A 20002-nucleotide genomic window follows, 5' to 3' on the forward strand; every position below is an offset into this window, starting at 1 on the left:
GTCGCCCCCCACCGTGTACCCCCGGGGGGCAGTCCCCAGAGCCCTCCCACTTTACAACCCCCTTGGGGGCGGTCCCTAAGGTCGCCCTCCCTCCGTAACCCTTTTGGGGTGCTCTCCAGGGTCCCCCCATTGTAGCCCCTCCCATGCACCCCCAAGGGCGGTCCCCAGGGTCCCCCCTTTGTAGCCCCCCTTGCGCACCTCTGGGGGGCGGTCCCCAGAGTCCCCCTCCCCTTGTAACCCCCCATACACCTCGGGGGGGCGGTCCCCAGAGCCCTCTCCCCTTACAACCCCCCATACACCCCGGGGGGCGGTCCCCAGAGTCCTCCTCCCCTTGTAACCCCTCCATACACCCCGGGGGGCGGTCCCCGGGCCCCCCCTTTGCCGTTCCCACCCCAGGAATGGGCGGTCCGTCCCGGTGCCCTCCCCGAGGTGCCGGTAGCCCGGCCCAGCCGCCCAGCTCAGCCCCGGGGCGGTGCCATCCCGGGGCGGAGGCGGAACCCGGTGCCGATTGTGGTCAAACCCCGACGGCGACAGTGTTTATTACCCACCCCCCCACTAACTCCCCCCTCCCCCCCAAAGCCCCCCGTGTGTGTGTCCCCCCGCAGCTCTGTCGGGATGTCGCGACCCTTGTCGGATCAGGAGCGGCGGCGGCAGATCAGCATCCGCGGGATCGTGGGAGCTGAGAACGTGGCGGAGCTGAAGCGGGGCTTCAACCGGCACCTCCACTTCACCCTGGTCAAGGACCGCAACGTGGCCACCCCCCGGGACTACTACTTCGCCCTGGCCCACACCGTGAGGGACCACCTGGTGGGACGATGGATCCGAACCCAACAGTACTACTATGAGAAGGACCCCAAGGTGGGAGTCGGGGGGGATTGGGATGGGGGGGGGGGGAAACACCCCTCTTTTCCAGGGAGGCTGGTGGGAATCAGAGAATGGGTTGGGTTGGAAAAATCCTTTTAAGATCTTTAAGCTCAGCAAATCCAACTGTTGAAGCCCCCCCCACCTGACCCCCAAGGTGGGGCTCATGTCATGGGATTTTATCCAGCCTTGGGTGCTCCTTTCCTCTGGGAGCCCGCGGTGGGGAAAGCAGAGAACGGAGAGAGGGGGGGGGAAAGGGAGGGAGAGGACACGCTCTTTTTTGGGGGGGCGTTTAGGGCTATTCCCCTTAACTTTGCCAAGTTGAAGGACTGGACTTTAACAGGCAAGGCCATTGGCCTTTGCTTTGCAAAACAAACAGAGCTGAGGCTGCCCGGCAGCTGGGAGCAGGGCATGGGAACAGCGCTTGTTGTCCCGCAGCGCTGGCGTGGGTGCGGTCTAACCCGGAGCAGCTGCAAAGCCTTCTAAGGGTGAAGGAGCTGAAAAGCTCAACCGAACCCCGAACCGGCTGCGAACGAGTCTGGTTTCAAATAAATGCAAGCTCAGGCATCCTGAGGGTGAGAGACCTCGGGAGGTTCTGGGCTGCTGCTCTTCTGCTCTGGCTTGTAGGGAGCTCGGGGCTCCAGCTGCTCTGGGATTAAGGAGTAAATCCCCTCCTGACACCTGGGCAAGGCTGTCTGCTCCAATTTTCTCCCCACAAACACCTCACTGGGACCATGCCAGCCCCTGGTAACTCAACACCCCCTTCACTCATGTCCTGTAGGCGTGAGAAAAAAAGCTGAGCTTCTTCCAGGGCTTGGATGTGGGGTGTCTCCAGTATGGCTGACCCACGCCGGGTCTCATCCACCCAGCACTGCTGCCCCCAGCTCTGCTGGGATCAAACCAGTAATCCCAACCCGTCCTGCCCAGCACATCCCATCACCGTCCCCAGCCCGACCCCACACAGCTCCTGGGGGAGAAACCCGTGGAGTCAGCACCTTCCTCCAGCTTAAATCCATCCTTAAAACCTGCCAGTGCTGACACTGGGGGTGGCTCACACAATCCTCTGCTTCCCTGGCCTCATCCTGCACCCATCATATCAGCCAGAGGGGACACGAGAGCACCCAGTCCTCCTGGGGCCGACCCCCCGCTCGTCCTCCTGGGACCGACCCCCCCTCGTCCTCCTGGGACCGACCCCCCCTCGTCCTCCTGGGACCAACCCCCCCTCATCCTCCTGGGACAAATTCCCCCATCCTCCTCGGACTGACCCCCCCGTTATCCTGGGACTGACCCCCCCATTATCCTGGGACCAACCCCCTGTGCTCCTGGGACCAACATCCCCATCCTCTTGGGACTGACCCCCCCGTTCTGGGACCAATCCCCTGTTCTGGGACCGAGCTCCCCCTCTCCTCCTGGGACTGACCCCCCTGTGCTTTTAGGACCAATTCCCCCGTCCTCCTGGAACCAACTGCCCCGTACTCCTGGGAACAGTTCCCCCATCCTCCTGGGACTGACCCCCCCATCCTCCTGGGACCAATTCCTCCATCCTCCTGGGACCCACCCCACCCCATTCTCCTGGGACCAGACCCCCTCTGTGCTCCTGGGACACCGACCCCCTGGGGACAGCAGAGGACAGCGGTGTCCCCGCAGCTTTGGGATGTGCCTGCCCCCAGTGGCTCACTTGGTTTTCCGGTTGCTTTGCAGCTTGGGGGACGTTTCCTAATTCCTCTTAAACTTTAAACTTTGTACTGACTGCCAGGGCCACCAGCACGCTGGGAGTGACCATCCTGAAGCTGTCCCTGTTCTTGGGCAGGACTCCAGGGCTTCTCCAAATAAAACCAGCTCAGGAACTGGCAGCAGCAGGAGCTTGGCCACCTCCAAAGAACTCCAGTCCACAAATTCCTGGTGCAGGCCCCCCTGAGATTTGGGATTTTCCCTCTTGCTTTGAGATAACACCCAGCAGCAGCTTCTGGGGGCCACAGGAGCCTCCTCTGACCCCATGAGGGTGACCAGGAGGGTGGTTTTCTCTTTCAGAGGATTTACTACCTCTCCCTGGAGTTTTACATGGGGCGGACACTGCAGAACACCATGATTAACCTGGGGCTGCAGAATGCTTGTGATGAAGCCATCTACCAGGTAAGGACCCAAACCAGGTGGGCTCCAGGCTCTCCAACTCCTGGAAATGTTTGTGTTTTATGGCACTGACTGCACACACTGCTCCTGGAGCCACAGGAGAGGCTTTCACAGATAAATAACAGCTCCAGAACCTGCTCTCCAAATGCTCAGCTGGTGCTGGGGCTGTGTGCTGGGGGATGCCAACCCTGCTGAGGTGGAGGGTGAAGCCCAAACAGTGCATGGAAACTTGTGGTTGGGTGTTTAAGGGCATTAATAGTGAGATATGACATAAAATAATCAGTGGCAGAGGGGATGAAAACCTTGATCTGACTCCACCACAGCCTGGTGCTGGCATTGTCTGGCACCTGAGTTATCAGAAGGGTTTTGGGTGGCTCCTTTCCCTCCTGCCCTGTGCTTGCACCCCTGGGGACCAACGTGGCTGGGGCAGGAGCAGCATTCCAGCAAATGTATTCAAAGGAGAGGAACCTATTTTTAGGGTTTTTTGTTGTTGTTGTGGTGGTGTTTGGGTTTTTTTGTTGGTGTTTTGGTTTGGGTTTTTTTATTTGTGGTTGCCCCCTGCTTGGCAGTCTTCAAGGCCAGGTTGGACAAGGCTTGGAGTAACCTGATCTTGTGGGAGGAATCCTTGCCTATGGCAGTGGGGTTGGAGCTGGGTGGTCTTTAAGGTCTCTCCCAAGCCAAACTAGTCTGTGGTCCTATGATTTTTTAAATTTTTTTATCTCCTGACCTTGCCATGAGTGCTGCCCAGCTGGGGTGAGGGTGGAGGGGAAGAGCCTGGGATGCTGGGTGGTGGAAGACTTAGAGAAGCATAAAGTAGGAAGTCCTTTGGGAATCATCCTCTTTGTGGTGATGGCAGGTAAAGCTCTGGAGGGAAATCCTCCTTCCTGCATGTGCTGAGGCCCCTGGACACCTAAATACAAATTTCAGGTATTTCTGTTGGCATTCAGGGCTGGTGATGATGCTCAGAGCTGTGCAGCTGTAACCACACGTGAGAGCAGGGCTGTCCCTGCTTGCTGTGACCATGAGACATCAGATCAAAGGGTTTCCATGTGAAAAGGTGGCTCAGCCCTGGCAGGGCACCATCTCTTTTTTTCCTGCTGAGCTGTCTGTGGATCTTTGCATAGGCAAAACCTCTTCCTCCCTCCCACAGCATTCCAGGCTGGAAAGTTTCAATTTCCTTGTAGAAGTGGTGGAACTTCTCTGTGTGTCACCATTAAAGGGCAAGCCTGGAGCCAGGAGGTGCTGGGAGACAGGAGCCTGGTGCCTGCCCCATGGGGCTGGGGAGGGAGGGCATGATTCCTGGGAGACCTGCCTGGAATGTCTGGGACCACCAGAGCAGCACCCTGGTGTCCTCCACACCCCCAGGATCTTATCCATGTCCCTATGGCTCATCAAGGCCATGTTCAAGGTCAGGGGCACGTGTGTCCCTTGTAAAGTGACTTGGACACCAGAGATGGTCCCCACGACACCATGGGGTGGCAGCTGTGGGGGAAAGGAGCTGCTTTGGGTGGGAAGCTCCATGTCCCAGCTGCAGGGGTGGGTCTTGCCTTTCCACTTCTCCTGGAACCCACCTGCTAGGGGCACTAGGGGCAGCACCCAGGGGTGCACACCAGCAGCACCTCCCCACCATGGTGCTGGGCAACTCTGAGAACCTCAAGCCCATCACCTTCTTCTTCTCCTCCCTAGCTTGGGCTGGACATGGAAGAGCTGGAGGAAATTGAGGAGGATGCTGGGCTTGGCAATGGTGGGCTTGGCAGGCTTGCTGGTGAGTCAGCCCCAAAAAGGTCTCGTGCATTGGGAGATACCTCATTTTGGGGGGGTTACTGCTCCATCCTTTCCCTTCATGGAGCCAGAGGTGCTGGGTGGCCAGCAGTGCCTGCTGGGCTTGTGTCCCTGAGGGGTGGCTGTCACCTTCCTCTGGGGAGAAGGAGCTGGTGTGTCCTGAGCAGCTCATCTGGCTGCTGCCTTCTCTCCTGGCAGCTTGTTTCCTCGACTCCATGGCCACCCTGGGGCTGGCTGCCTACGGCTACGGCATCCGCTACGAGTACGGCATCTTCAACCAGAAGATCCGGGATGGGTGGCAGGTACTGCTGGAGATGTCTGGCCCTTACCTTCCCCTGGCACAGCCAAAACCAGCCCCACCCCATAGAGCAGGCCAAAATCAGGGGGTAGGGACACTCCTGTAGCTCAAGGCAGAGTCAGGGCTGTGATATTTAAAGCTTGTCAGATGTTTCCTCAAACGGGTTTAACTCCCATGCAAGCACAGAGCATCCCTCCCTGAGCTGTCCCTGCTTGTCCTTCATCCCAGCTGGCTCCAGTGCATGGGGTTGGGGATCAGCCTGGTGTCACCATTCCCAGCAGAGCCCATTAGTGGCTGAGAGGAGGGGAGAAGATCCATCCCACTAATTAGCAAAGCTGTGGAGCAGGTGAGGGTGGAGAAGTCCTATCCCAGCTCCTTGGGGGGCTGTGGGGGGTGGTTTCACTCAGGGGGTGCAGGCGTGGGGAATCACAGAATCATTAAGGTTGGAAAAGATCTTTAAGATCATCAAGTCCAGTCATCAACCCAGCACCACCATGACCACTGAGCCATGTCTGGAAGTGCTGCATCCACACATCTTTTGAACACCTTCAGGGATGGGGACTCCACCACTGCTCTGGGCAGCCTGGGCCAAGGTCTGACCACTCTTTCAGTAAAGAAATTGTTCCCAATAGCCAACCTGAGCCTCTCCTGCTCAACTCGAGTCCAGATTCACCCCCCTCATCCCTTCTCCACCTGCTTGGGTAGAAGCATCAGAGGTTGGTTTGTAACTGGAGTGGACAAGGTGTGGTGTGTAGCAGCGAAACCCCTGGTGGGAGACAATCCCATGGAGTCAAAATCCAGGTTTAGAGCAGGCAGGCTCCAAAGCATCATCCCATGGCACGACCCGGGGTGGTCCCCAGGCCTGGGTGGACTCATCAGTGCTCTCCATCCCTCTGGCAGGTGGAAGAAGCTGATGACTGGCTCCGACATGGCAACCCCTGGGAGAAAGCCCGTCCTGAGTACATGCTGCCCGTGCACTTCTACGGCCGGGTGGAACACGGTGCTGCCGGTGCCAAGTGGGTCGACACCCAGGTATGGCTTGAGGTTCATCACCTGCTCTGCCTGGCTGGCTCTGTCCCAGGCACGGGTCCTGCTGGCATCCTGGCTGGAGTGGGTGGCACTGGTGAGGTTGCTTCCCTGGGGTGGAAAAGGTGGTGATGAAGCAGAATGAGGAGGAGATGAACACAGGAACACGTTTTGCTTCTCCGTGTCTGCAGCCCAAAGCACCTTCAGCAGGTCTGTGTGCAATGCACAGCCTGGCACAAAGGCTTAAACAAAGCTTCTCCTGACCCTCATGACCTTCTCTCCATCCCCTGAGAGCTTTGGGCAAACCCCAGCCACTGGGCAAGCCCAGGGACCCAGCCTTGGTGGGGTCTACCAGGCACATCCCCAGCATGGGCACCTCCTGAAGGTGGATGCAACCCCAAGCTCCCTCCTGTAGGAGGGTGTGTGGGATGGAAGGGCTCCACAAGGGACACCAGCCCTGCTCCAGCTGCCTTGCCCATCTCCTAGGTGGTGCTGGCCCTGCCCTATGACACCCCTGTGCCCGGGTACATGAACAACACCGTCAACACCATGCGCCTCTGGTCAGCCCGGGCACCCAATGACTTCAACCTGCAGGACTGTAAGTGGGTGCTGGGGGGGTGCTGAGGGGGGAGAGGGCACACAACAGGGTCCCACATCCACCTCGTTTCTCTGTTCCTCCCCAGTCAACGTTGGAGACTACATCCAGGCTGTGCTGGACAGAAACCTGGCAGAGAACATATCCCGTGTCCTCTACCCCAATGACAACGTAAGTTGGGGTGGGGGTGTTCATGGTTTGGGGGGGGTAAAGGTTGTGGAGGAGTTCCTCTTGCTTGGACATTTTTACCAAGGGGGACTTCATGTAAAAATGGAGTGATGGGATGAGGGGGAAGGGTTTCCAGATGGAAGAGGAGAGATGGAGAGGAGATGTGAGGGAGAACTAGTTTGTTGTGAGGGTGCTGAGCCCCTGTGCCAGGTTTTCCAGAGAAGCTGTGGCTGCCCCATCCCTGGCAGTGTCTCAGCCCAGGTTGGATGGGGCTTGGAGCAACCTGGGCTGGTGGGAGGTGTCCCTGACCGTGGCAGGGGGTGGCACTGGGTGATTTTTCAGACCAGGGAGAACAGGTTTTGACAAAGCTCTGGATGTAAACATCTCAATCTCCATGCTAAAATCAGGGCAGTGAGAAGGTGCTGGGGTTATTGCTGCTGGGGGAAAGCTCTGGAGGTTTGCAGCTCCTCCTGGGCAGCATGGTGCCATCCTCCCTGTCCTCTGCTCCCAGTTTTTCGAGGGGAAGGAGCTGAGGCTGAAGCAGGAGTACTTCGTGGTGGCTGCCACTCTCCAGGACATCATCCGACGCTACAAAGCCTCCAAATTCGGGAGCACGGAGAGCGTCCGGACTGTGTTTGATTCCTTCCCTGACCAGGTAGGAGCCAGGGTTGCTCTGAGCTGTGCCTCAGAACTCCTTTCACTGTCTCCCAGATGCACACCCATAGCTGGAAAGGTTTTGTGGACCTTCCATGGGTGCCAGTGTCCAGCTGACATGGGCAGTGGGATGCCCGTGGTTCACAGAATCGTGGAACCACCATGCTGGGAAAGGACCTTCAAGGTCATTCAGTCACACCATTAGTGTCCCCATGTGCCACCCCTGCTCTTCCCCACAGGTTGCCATCCAGCTGAACGACACACACCCTGCCATGGCCATCCCTGAGCTGATGAGGATTTTTGTGGACATCGAGAAGCTGCCATGGAACAAGGTAGGGAGACCCAAGGAGACCCGAGTTAGGGCTCCTGGGTCCCTTCTGCTTCCACCCACCCACAGCCAAGGAGCTGAGGAACCAGTTCTGTAGCTGCTGGTGGCCTGGGGAGTGATGTGGAGCAGTCAGGTCAGGTTTAACCAGCCCAGACTTGGAGAAGCCAGCTCAACCGTGCTGCTGGCCACTGTGGGAGGACCATTAGTGGGTGCTGGCACCCACCAGGAGCTGCCTCCACCCTCACCACTGGTCCTCACCCTGGCAGGCCTGGGACATCACCAAGCAAACCTTTGCCTACACCAACCACACAGTGCTGCCTGAAGCCCTGGAGAGGTGGCCCGTGGACCTGGTGGAGAAGCTGCTCCCCAGACACCTGCAGATCATCTATGAGATCAACCAGAGACACCTGGATGTGAGTGCCTCAGGGCTGCATGGGGGACCTCTCCAGAGCAGGTGATGAGGGTGTGCACGAGTTGTGCAGCCAGGATGCACAACCTGATGGTGTCGGGTGTGTGGCCAGGGGGTTTTGGGAGGGTGATGTCTAGGAAAATCCTTCCCACCAGTCTATCTGCTCCCTCCAGTCTTTTCAAGACTTCACCCAGTGCTCCAGGAGCCTCCCCAGTGGCATTTCTTTGCTCTTTAAATTCAATCCTGGAGAAGGATGAGGGTGGGGGGTACAAAGGGGATGGTGGTTTGGCCTCCTGCTCCTGGCACATGGCGTTTTGGGGAGCCATTGAGTGGGACATCCCAAAACACTGCTCACCACCTCTCTGGCCTCCACCTGCAGCACATTGCATCCCTCTATCCTAATGACGTGGACCGGCTGAGGAGGATGTCCCTGATAGAGGAGGAAGGCACCAAGAGGATCAACATGGCCCATCTCTGCATCGTGGGCTCCCACGCTGTCAATGGCGTGGCCAGGATCCACTCTGAAATTGTCAAGACTGAGGTGTAAGCAGGGAGAGGGAGGTGGTGGTGGCTCAGCCTCAGCTTGGCAATGGTGGTGGTGCCAGGTGGGTGAGCCTGAGGCTGTCCCCTCCTCACCCTTGCAGGTTCAAGGACTTCGCAGCCCTGGAGCCAGAGAAGTTTCAGAACAAAACCAACGGCATCACCCCACGGCGCTGGCTCCTGCTCTGCAACCCGGGGCTGGCAGAGCTCATTGCAGAGGTGACAGCACAACCCCCACCCTTCCCAGCCCCCACGGATGCTGCTCAGCCTCAGACATCTGCATCTTGTGGATCACAGAATCCCAGACTGGTTTGAGTTGGGATGGACCTAAAAAAAAACCAAAAACGGAGTCCCAACCCCCCTGCCATGGTCAGGGACACCTCCCACCAGCCCAGGTTGCTCCAAGCCCCATCCAACCTGGGCTGAGACACTGCCAGGGATGGGGCAGCCACAGCTTCTCTGGGAAACCTGGCACAGGGGCTCAGCACCCTCACACCAAACTATTTCTTCCTCACATCTCATCTCTCTTCCATCTGGAAACCCTTCCCCCTCATCCCATCCCTCCCTGCCCTTGTCCCCAGTCCCTCCCCAGCTTTCCTGGAGCCCCTTCAGGCACTGGAAGGTGCTCTAAGGTCTCCCCATTGCAGCCTTCTCTTCTCCAGCCTCAACACCCCCAACTCTCTCAGCCTGGCTCCAGAGCAGAGCTGCTCCAGCCCTCCCAGCAGCTCCAGGGCCTTCTCTGGTTGCCTCTCACCCAAGTCCCCTTCTGCTTTCTGAGTGCTGGTGGCTTTGCTGGATGGGAGCCACATGTCCAGTGAAGGCGACTGTCCCCATTCCAGGATCAACCTCTGCTTCTTGCTCCTTTTGCAGAAAATAGGGGAGGAGTACGTGCGGGACCTGAGCCAGCTGACAAAGCTGCAGGAGTTTGTGGATGATGAGCTCTTCATCCGAGAGGTTGCCAAAGTGAAGCAGGTGAGGAGTGGGAGGCAGAAGGGATGCAGGGTGGAGGAGAGGCTGGGGATTGATGTTCTCTCTGTTCCACACTCAGGAGAACAAGGTGAAGTTCGCTCTGTACCTGGAGAAGGAGTACAAAGTGAAGATCAACCCTTCCTCCATGTTCGACGTGCATGTGAAGAGGATCCACGAGTACAAGAGGCAGCTGATGAACTGTCTGCACATCATCACCATGTTCAACCGTAAGCTACCACGTGCCCCAAGGGACAGCCTGCCCGGGAGGGTGTGTATGAGCATCCCTGTTCCCCTAAGCAGAGAGTGACACCGTGCTGTTGTCTTCTTCAGGCATCAGGAGGGATCCCTCAAAGGTCTTTGTGCCAAGGACGGTGATCATCGGGGGCAAGGTGAGTGGGGTCAGGAGTTTGGGGCACTTCTGGAGGGAGTCCTTTAAAAAAAATCACAATCCCAGACTGGTTTGGGTTGGAAAGGACCTTAAAGCTCATCCAGTCCCAACAGCCCTGCCATGGTCAAGCCCAAGCCCCATCCAGCCTGGGCTGAGACACTGCCAGGGATTGGGCAGCCACAGCTTCTCTGGGAAACCTGGCACAGGGGCTCAGCACCCTCACAACACAGAATTTCTCCCTCCCATCTCATCTCCATCTCCCCTCTTCCAGCTGGAAACCCTTTCCCCTGTCCTATCACTCCAGACCCTTGTCCCAAGTCCCTCCCCATCTTTCCTGGAGCCTCTTGAGGCACTGGAGGATGCCCCAAGGGGTTGGGTGCAGATGTTCTCATGGAGCTGAGTCCTCTAAACCCCCTGGGAAGCCCTGAGGCAGCACTTCCTGGCTTCAACCCAAGCAAACTTCTGCTGGTCAGGCAACTCCCCAAAAGTTGGTGGCACAACACATGGATGGGATGAGGGATGGGAGCATAGGAGAGTGGGTGCTTCTCTGGGCACCTGGGAGCTGGTTGGTCCTTGCCTGCTCCCAGCACCAGCCCTGTGGGCTCATCCATGCTTTTCTCCTAGGCTGCTCCAGGATATCACATGGCAAAAATGATCATCAAGCTCATCAATGCTGTGGCTCACGTGGTGAACAATGACCCTGCTGTGGGGAACAAGCTGAAGGTCATCTTCCTGGAGAACTACAGAGTCTCCCTGGCAGAGAAAGGTAGACCCCGTGGGGCAACTTGTGGGGATGGGATGTCCACCCTGTGGCTGTCCAGCAGCCCATCCCCACAAGACAGCAGATCTAAAGGCCACAACACAGACCCAAAAGTGGTGACCGTAAGCCCCTTGTGTCCCTATGTTTGGTTGGCAGTGATCCCTGCTACTGACCTGTCAGAGCAGATCTCCACAGCAGGCACGGAGGCATCTGGCACAGGGAACATGAAGTTCATGCTGAACGGGGCTCTGACCATCGGCACCATGGATGGAGCCAACGTGGAGATGGCTGAGGAGGCGGAGAGGAAACCTGTTCATCTTTGGCATGAGGGTGGAGGACGTCATGGAGCTGGACAAGGAAGGTGAGGGCTGGGGATGCCCCGGGGTGCCCCACAAGCAGCTGAAGCAGCAGCATCTGGTCTCAACCCTTCCCTCCAGGTACAACGCCCAGGGGTACTACAACCGGCTCCCCGAGTTGAAACAAGCCATCGACCAGATCCAGATGGCTTCTTCTCCCCAGAGGAGCCTGACCTCTTCAAAGATGTGGTCAACATGCTCTTCCACCATGACCGGTGAGCCCCGAGATGCCACCCATCCCATGGGTTGGGTCTCTCCACTAAACTCACCACCCACCCACCCACCCCCTGGTTGATGAGGTCCCATTTCCAGTTGGTTTTCCACAGATCCAGGAGGCTCCCACGCATGGCACATGAAAGCCTGGGATACATCCAGGCCAAGAAGCATTTGGTTGTGCAGCTCTTTATCAGTTGATAGATGGTTTTAGATATGTCAGGGCTTTCCTGGCCAGAGCACTCAGCCAAGGGCTGGAGGTGTTGGCATTGCAGAAATGTTTTCCCAGTGAGCTGACACAGGGTGTGTCCTCCTGGGGCACCCACCCAACCTCTGCTGCAGCACCCACGGGCTGCCAGGGCTCTGTTCAAACATGGCTTGGGGAGGATGGACCTCTCTGAAGCGTTTGTGTTGGAGAAAGCTCCAGATCTGGCAGCAGGAGCCCCGTGTGCTGCAGCCACCAACCACCACTGTGTTCCCACCTACACCTTTCTGGTCTTGTTGACTTCTCTTTTCATCACTTCTGCAGGTTTAAAGTCTTTGCAGACTATGAGGCTTATGTCAAATGCCAGGAGAAGGTCAACGAGCTCTACCTGGTGAGTGCCAGCCCAAGGAGAAGGTGGGGAGTGGTGATGGGAACAACATCCCATCTAGAGAAGGGGTCTGGTGGGACTGTACTCATTAGATGGGCTTCTGGCAAGGAGACTCCTGTCCCAACACCCCAACCAGAAGGGGTCTGGTGGGGCTTTACACATAGATGGGGTCCTGGCAAGAAGGTTCCTCGCCCAACATCTGGAGAAGAGGTCTGGTGAGGCTCTGGTGGGTTCCCACTGAGGAGACTCCCAGCCAGAAGTCTACCAGGGCTTTGCACGTGGATGGTGTTCTTGGTGAGAAAGCTGCTCTTAAGGCTAACATGTCACCCTCTGGCTGCTCCATCCCACCAATTCTCCTTGCAGAATTCCAAGGCATGGACCAAGATGGTGATCAAGAACATCGCTGCGGCCGGCAAGTTCTCCAGTGACCGGACCATCAAGGAATATGCCCGGGATATCTGGCACGTGGAACCCTCTGACCTGAAGATCCCACCCCCCAACGAGCCCCGGGATGCTGTTGAGGACAAGACCCTCAATGGCAGGGTGGCATAGGGGCCTGGGGCCACCACCGGGGGACACGAGCACGTAAAATGGTCCTTGCTGCTGTCTAATGTCTCTGTGGCTGCTGTTGGCCATGCCAGGGATGGGGAAGGAGGGGAAGAGGGGTGGGATTTTGGTGAGGGAAGCGTGGTGGGGAAAGCAAACCCGTTTGGTCACCCTGTCACTGCAGAGGGGCTAAAAATAAAGTGCCACCAGAGTCCAAAGGGCTGTTTGCCAAAGCCTAAAAACGAGGGCCTGGGCTGGCATCTTCCAACACTGCTCCAGGCCGGGAGGTGCAGGGGGTGAGGTGCTGGGGACAGGGTGGCAGCTGAGCCCCTGAGGTGATGCCAAAGCAGGACTTGGGGTGAAGAGTTAACGGCGGTCTGTGCACAGTCACCCCCCCCAGTGCTGCCCCATGGATGGCTCACCACTTGCATGGTCCCATCCTGGGAGCAGGAACCAGCTGGCAAGGAGGATCTCCATCCCCTGAGGAACCTGCGTAGCATCCTTGAGGAGTTCTAGAACAGTTTAGAAAGTTATTTATTTTTCTGCAGTAGTTTATGTTTTTATTATAATAATTCTATGATTACATACAGCAGCTCAAGTGCCATGCAGGGGTGTTCCTGGCTTGTGGGGGGGGAGGATGAGGGGAGTGTGCACCAAGCCTGCCATCACTTGATGTTCAAGAAGTCTCTGCAAGAAGATGTAATAAACCTCACGCTGTGTCACCATCCATGCTTCCCTGCTGCTCCAGACCTTGGTTTTCTGAGCCCTGGATGTGAGGGCTGAGCTGGCTTAGGGCAAAAAGGACCCTGGGGACAGGTTTCTAGGGCCACCTCCCCATGGCACTTGGGGGTGAGGATGGGCTCAGAGCACGCAAAGAGCCAGGAGAGCTCCAAAATCAAGAACCAAGGAGTACTGGACAGGCAGGAAGGAGAAGGGGGAGGTACCTTCTGCCTTCATGGCATGGGGAGGATGGACCCCATGGAAGAAGGCCCCAAGGTTTATTTGGTGCTCAACACCCTCCCCCCTCCTCCTGTTTCTGCAGAGCAGCACTTACTTCACCAGGGCAGGCAGCTCTGGGGTTAAGGATATTAGTCATGGCCCAGACCCAGCTTTTCTGGGAAGGTGATCATCTTCACCTTGGTTTTGTCCCTGTAGGCACTGCGTGCCATCTCGAAGATGAGACTGCCATGGGGTGGGGGGGGAGACATGGGTTAAATGGCGAGGCAAAGGGGACACCCCAAAAGCCCCTCCTATGCACTCTTGGGGTTACTGGCCACCCACCACCTCCTCTTCTTGTTTCTCCCCAAAAAACTAGGCTAAGCCAAGAAAGTTCCCCAAGCCTACGAAGGAGAATGAAGGTGTTGGGAGTGAAGTCCAGAGGAGGCCCCTGGAGCTGCCTGGGAGGGCTGGGAGCAGCTCTGCTCTGGAGCCCAGGCTTGGAGAGGAGTTGGGGGTGTTGAGGCTGGACGAAGAGAAGGCTGGTCAATTGCGGGAGACCTTAGAGCACCTTCCATGTGCCTAAGGGGCTCCAGGAAAATGCCTGCCGCGGAGGGACTGGGGACAAGGGCAGGGAGGGATGGGATGAGGGGGAAGGAGTTTCCAGGACGGAGAGAGATGAGATGTGAGGGAAGAAATAGTTTGTTGATGAGGGTGCTGACAAGGCCCCTGGTGCCAGGTTTCCACAGAGAAGCTGTGGCTGCCCCCATCCCTGGCAGTGTCTCAGCCCAGGTTGGATGGGGCTTGGAGCAACCTGGGCTGGTGGGAGGTGTCCCTGACCATGGCAGAGAACAGGGATTGGATGGTTTTTAAGGTCCTTTCCAACCCAAACCAGGCTGGGATTCTGATTAGCCCAGCACCCACCCAGGAGGTGAGGGTGGTCCCCACCTTGCGTCCCAGGTGCAGAGGCACCACAGTGTCATCTTCTGCATGCAGGAGGAGGAGTGGACAGGCCAGGACCTTCACACTGTGGGCAGCAAGCACAGAGGAGTCATTCCAGAGTCACCACAGACCATCTGGAGGCTCCCTGGGTGCTGCTAAACCCCCCCACAGCAACCCTTGCCCCCCACACATTCACAGCTCTCCCAGCCCATGGGTGATGCCCACACCACTCTTCCCAGCACAGCAGCACCCAAATAACCTTAACCCCCCCCAAAAAATCAGGGTGCTCAAGCTCCAGAACCACCTGTGAAGCTGGTGGCTTCTAGCAAAGGCTCCCCCAAACATGGAGGGGGAAGGTGCCACCTTCCACAACATGTGGATGCAGCAATGTGGAGGGGGCACCATGTGCTCAAAAGCAGGAGGATGTTGGGTCATGGACTTCGCTCAGCAGGAATATTGATACCTGAAGTTATGCATATTTTAAAAAAAAGGTAAATTAAAGCATGAGTAAGCTGAGCAAGGACAAAGAGTGTGGGGAGGGCATCATAGGACACGTCCAACTGCTCACTCCTTGGCCAGGTGGTCCCAATATCACCTCCACCCCACCCCATCTCCATCCCTCCGGGCACTCACTTCTCATCACTGCTGAAGAACATGTTGTTCAGGGCCAGTGAGTCCAAGAAGAGGTACTCAAAACCTGGGAACTGGCGGTAGATCTGCCAAGGAGAAGGGTTGGAGGGATGCTGGATGGTGGCTTTGCTGGCTGCACCCTTCCTCTGCCACATGGAGGGGGGGGGGAAGAGACTGAGGTGTCTGGGATTGTCACCCCATGGCCCCAGCCCTCAGACTCACCAGGGCCACAGGGATGTTGGCAGCTGCTTCACGGATGTTGGTGTAGGGTGACTCCAGGATGACAGCACCAACCTGGACCCCTGAGGACAGAGTGGGGTGAGGACATGGCTGCAGGGGGACTGTCCCCTCTGCTGGGCTGCTGCCACCCTCCCATCCCAGCTGCTGCTGTGATGCCCCTGTCCTGCTAAGGAGTTGGGGACAGCCACTTGTCTTGATGCTGGAGCAGGGTGACAGGACTCTCCAGCTCCTCTGCACCCCCCTCTAAAATCCATCCAGGGGTGTTCAGAGCCCCCAGGGTGGGGACATGGCACAGGGTCAACTCAGCCATACTGTCCCTTACCTCTCTCCTCCTGCAGTTTCCTCGCTGTGTTGGTGGCAACCCTGTGAGAGAGGAGGTGACAATGAGGGGGGGCAGTGGCACTGCCCCAGCACCCTCGGACCCCCCCCCTTTTCCCACTGGGTTTTGCTTTGTGGGTGTCTCCACCAAGGAGCTGCTCCAAGCCTTAGGTCCATCTGCAGGTGGCAGTGGTCTGGCAGCAGTGTTCCAGCTCAGGGACAGGCTGGTGGTCACACCCATGGGTCACCCAGCCCTACACCTACCCTGTCCCCAAGGAGTGTCCCCAGAAGAGGATGCTGCTGTTCCCACTCCTTGCTTTGGCCCAGTCATAGAGGGCCAGGGCATCCGTGGTTAAGCCCCTCTCTGTGGGGTGCCCACTGGAGTCCCCATAGCCTGTGGAGGGGACACACAGGTGAGTGTCACCCCTCATGGGGAGGTCACCAGCGTCAGGGTGCAGGGTGTGGGGGGGTGTGGGGGGGGCATTCAGTGGGTGTTTTTACCTCTGTAGTCCAGAGCCAAGATGTGGAAGTCAGCAGCTCCCATTGCCTGTCAGAGGAGCAGCACCAGATGATGTCTTGGGGGGGGGGGTTTGCACACCCAGGACCCCCAGCATGGCCAGGCTCACACTGCCCCAGGTCCCTCATGGGTCCCCAGAGCCAGCGTGAGCCTCGTCCCCATCAGGTCCCTTGTCCCCCCCCCAAGGGATCACTTACCTTCAAGAACTGGATGCGGTGGCTTGCAGCCCTGAGGGGAAAGGGAGGTTAGAGATGGGGGGACTCCATCCCCAGCTCCAGGGACCCTCTTCTTCTCCCATGGGTCACCTTTTCCCAGGAGGGGGCTGCTCTGGGATGTTCTGACACTTCCCTTGAACTCAAGGAGACTTTTCTTGGCTGGTGGGGTCAGAAACCACCACAGCAGCCCCAGCCTGGCAGCTCTGCTGCACTGAGTTAGTTCTCACCAGCAAAGCCACAAGACACATGTCCCAAAAATGTTCTCTGGTACTCACCTGGTCCCCCCATTGCCATGCAGGTAGATGATGATGGGGTGAGTGTCACCAAGTGCCTCCTCATACCAGCGCTGGTCCTTGCCCTGTGCCTCAGCCCCTCTGCTGCCCGGTACCGTGTGCCTGGGGGGGTCAGAGCAGAGTTACCCTGGGGATCTCCCCCCCCTCAGCATCCCCTAATTTAGGACCCTGGTGTAGCTCCACGATGGGTGCTGGTGCTCACCAGATGCCCACGGTGACTCCAGGCTCGGTGGGGAGGTAGAGGCTGATGGTGTTGTTCAGCAGCAGCTCCGGGCGCCGAAGGTCAGTGAGGAAGGGGATGGTCACTGAGAATCATAGAGCCACAGAATCATGGAATCAGTGTCAGGGGTTGGGAGGGAGCTGTGGAGCTGCTCCAGTGCCAGCCCTGCCCCAGCAGGATCCCCCAGGGCAGGACACACAGAACACATCCAGGGGGGGTTGGAAAGGCTCCAGAGAAGGAGACTCCACAACCTCTCTGGGCAGCCTGGGCCAGGGCTCCCTCACCCTCCCAGCAGAGGAGTTTCTCCTCAGCTTCAGCTGGAACTTCCTCTCTTCTCCCTTCACCCCATTATTCCTTGTCCTACTCCTGGGCACCACTGAACAGAGATTGGCCCCTTCCTCTTGCCCCCCACCCCTCAGCTCTTGATGGACATTCAGAGATCCCCTCTCAGCCTTCTCTTCTCCAGGCTGAACAGCCCCAGGGCTCTCAGTCTCTTTTTAAAAAGCACAGAAAAAAGAAAAATAGAAAAGAAAATCACAGCCATCACATGAACCCTCACACCCAGCTGGATCTGGTTTGTTTTGTTTTGTTTTTTCCAATTTTGCCAAAGCAACGTGTTACACATATATACATATGTATTAATTTTTTTTTCTAACCAACCTGCCTGCCAGCCAAGGGCTGTGCTGGGGCATGGATAGGTGAGCCACCTCCTCACACCCCAATTTCTCACCCCATCCCTGCTGTGCCTGCCCAGATGTGTTGCAACCTTTCAGGAGTAACACGGGGTGGCCAGCAAGTGGGTTGTTGCAGCTTGCAGAACACCGGGTGCCAAGGAGCAAGATCCCCCCCCCGAGCCACCCCCCACCAACCCACAGCAAGGAGGGGGTGCAGCCCCATCCGAGCTTTGGGGACAACCCCCTTCTCCTCCTTTCTCGAGCTGGAAGAGCCTGATGGCACTCACGGAAATTCAGGAAGACAGCTTTGGTCAGCAGGGCAGGGAAGAGGCGGACGAGGAAGGGCACGGAGGTGTAGATGAGGAGCAGCCCCAGGAGGAGGGTACGCAGCAGGGACCACCATGCCAGCCGGCCCCTGCAAGGCAGACACCCCCTTAGCACGTCCCCTCCCGTCCCCAAGGATTTTGGGACACGACAGAGTGGTGTCCCCCATCCCCAAGCTCAGAGGTTATGGTTGGATGCAGCTGCTTCTCCCCAGCCAGGGACCCAAGGCTGCCATTTGTGTCTCCCCGGGTCTTCTCGGTTCTTCTCCGCTCTGGGTTTGTGTTCGGCTTCGGGGAATGGAGCCCAGGTGTTGGAGCAGCCCCGCTGTGACACAGCGGCCATGATCCCATCCCTGGCAGCTTCCCACGGGATACGGGCAGGCAGGAAGGGCAGGGCACATGCCAGGGCCAGGAGCTGCAAGCCCAACCAGCAAGAAGGAGCAATCGATACTCTGAGCCACCACCCCCAGCCCTGGATGGTGACACACGGAGCACGGAGATGTCCCCAAGCTTTAGGGGACGCACTAGGAAAGGGGCCTGGAGAGTCAGCCGGGGATGGGGATCACCTCCAGCTCCAGGGAGGGAAGGGAAAGCCAAGAGCTGCAGCTTGCCCGGCATGGCCGTCCCTCGTGGGCTGCCGGGAGATGGGGAAACCGGGTCCGGGTGCCCGGGGATTGAGGGCAGAGGTTTCTGACAAGCGGCCAAGCACAGCTCCCTCCCTGGCACCACACGCCTGGGGCCACCGTCACTCCGTAAGAAGCGGATTTAGCCCATTGCCTGCCCCAGGGAGTGCTGCAAGAGCCTGGGGAAGGGTTGCAAAAGCAGTGCCATGGGGCAAGGTGGCATGGTCACCTTCCCGGGAGGGGGCATCAGTCATGCCGGAGCCACGGGGGGCTCCTTCCACGCCAGCTGCCTCCCTCCCCCCCCCAAGATTTTGTCCCAGTGTCCCCGACGTCGGTGCAGGTGGTTATTAGGTGCAGGTTTTGGTTACACCTTCAGGTTCGGGGCGGGTGCTCACGCCCACCCTTGTACAACACCTGTAGCAGGGGAGCACCCGCGGGTCCCCACCTGGGGGACAGCGAAGGGACACGGGGACACAGTGGCAGCGTGAGGAGGGGAGGCATAGCCACGGGATGGGAGTACGGCCGTGGCTGGTGACATAGAGACGTGGCAACGGTACGGGATCATGGCAGTGGCCAGGTGACATGGGGACATTGCTGTGGCTCAGGACCACGGCTGTGGCAAGGTCACGGGGCCGGGATACACACAGATGGGATGACAACGTGACAAAGCCATGGCGTGGGGACACAGAAGCAGTGCCACAGCGCAGGGTGACAGCTTCGGCAGGGTAGCACGGACAGGGGACACAGCGGTGGCACATGCCACCGGGGGACACGGCCGGAGGACAGAGCACGGCCACGGCAGGAGACAGGAGGACCCGGAGCGCAAACACCGCGTGGGGACAGGGACACAAATCACGGGGAAGCGCAGCGCGGCACCGCCAGCCCCAGTGGCAGCCGGGGCTCCTGTCAGTGCCAGTCCGCCGGCCTGGGCTGCTTCCCCGCTGCCTGCACTCACCTCTCCCGCCGACCGGAGCCGTTCTTGCCTTTTCCCCGGCCGCTGTCGCCACCGCTGCCGCCATCCCGCCCCCCATCTCCCCGCTCTCCCCGCTCCCCCCGCCGCCGCATCCTCCCGCTGCGCGCTCCCGACGCCAGGCCCCGCCCACCGCCGCCGTCAGCCACGCCCACTCCCTAAACCACGCCCACACACGGGTCACGTCTACAGCTCCAAGCCACGCCTACGTCATCCAAGCCACGCCCACTCCGGAGCAACCTCGTTCTCTATGTAGGCCACGCCCCCCGCACACCACGCCCCCTCTTCCAAATCAGGCCACGCCCCTCCCTTCAGGCCACGCCCCTTCCCGCCTCGCTGAGATTTGGGGTGCGGAGGGACCCCCGCAGCCCCTTTGTCCCCGAAGGGTGGGACAGGGGCACCCCGGAGGGAGCAGGGAGGTGACACGGGGAGGGAGTCAGCCTTACCGTGGCAAGGGGTGGGCAGGGAAAGCTTGGGAAAGCTTC

At 58.5% G+C, this 20002-nt stretch overlaps 2 protein-coding genes across 2 annotated transcripts; one reads left to right on the top strand and one right to left on the bottom strand.

The window, feature by feature from the left end:
- Positions 1-455: 455 nt before the first annotated feature.
- On the top strand, positions 456-12834 carry PYGL (glycogen phosphorylase L). Its single transcript, XM_030451725.1, is given in 22 exon segments — positions 456-858; positions 2893-2994; positions 4678-4756; positions 4972-5075; positions 5972-6103; positions 6584-6695; positions 6781-6863; positions 7372-7515; positions 7754-7846; positions 8109-8255; positions 8631-8794; positions 8896-9010; positions 9662-9763; positions 9840-9987; positions 10091-10149; positions 10773-10914; positions 11065-11206; positions 11208-11269; positions 11345-11404; positions 11407-11479; positions 12007-12073; positions 12434-12834. Coding segments are annotated over 22 exon segments (2562 nt in total). The 5' UTR covers positions 456-615; the 3' UTR covers positions 12623-12834.
- Positions 12835-13203: 369 nt separating this feature from the next.
- ABHD12B (abhydrolase domain containing 12B) lies at positions 13204-19613 on the bottom strand. Its single transcript, XM_030451726.1, is given in 14 exon segments — positions 13204-13303; positions 13671-13707; positions 13710-13794; positions 14501-14579; positions 15128-15210; positions 15347-15426; positions 15687-15727; positions 15947-16076; positions 16184-16229; positions 16397-16427; positions 16690-16809; positions 16910-17012; positions 17889-18016; positions 19503-19613. Coding segments are annotated over 14 exon segments (1095 nt in total). The 5' UTR covers position 19613; the 3' UTR covers positions 13204-13281.
- Between the last annotated feature and the right edge of the window lie 389 nt (positions 19614-20002).

The sequence above is a fragment of the Calypte anna genome, chromosome 5A, assembly GCF_003957555.1.
Source record: "Calypte anna isolate BGI_N300 chromosome 5A, bCalAnn1_v1.p, whole genome shotgun sequence".
Classification (NCBI taxonomy): Eukaryota; Metazoa; Chordata; class Aves; order Apodiformes; family Trochilidae; genus Calypte; species Calypte anna.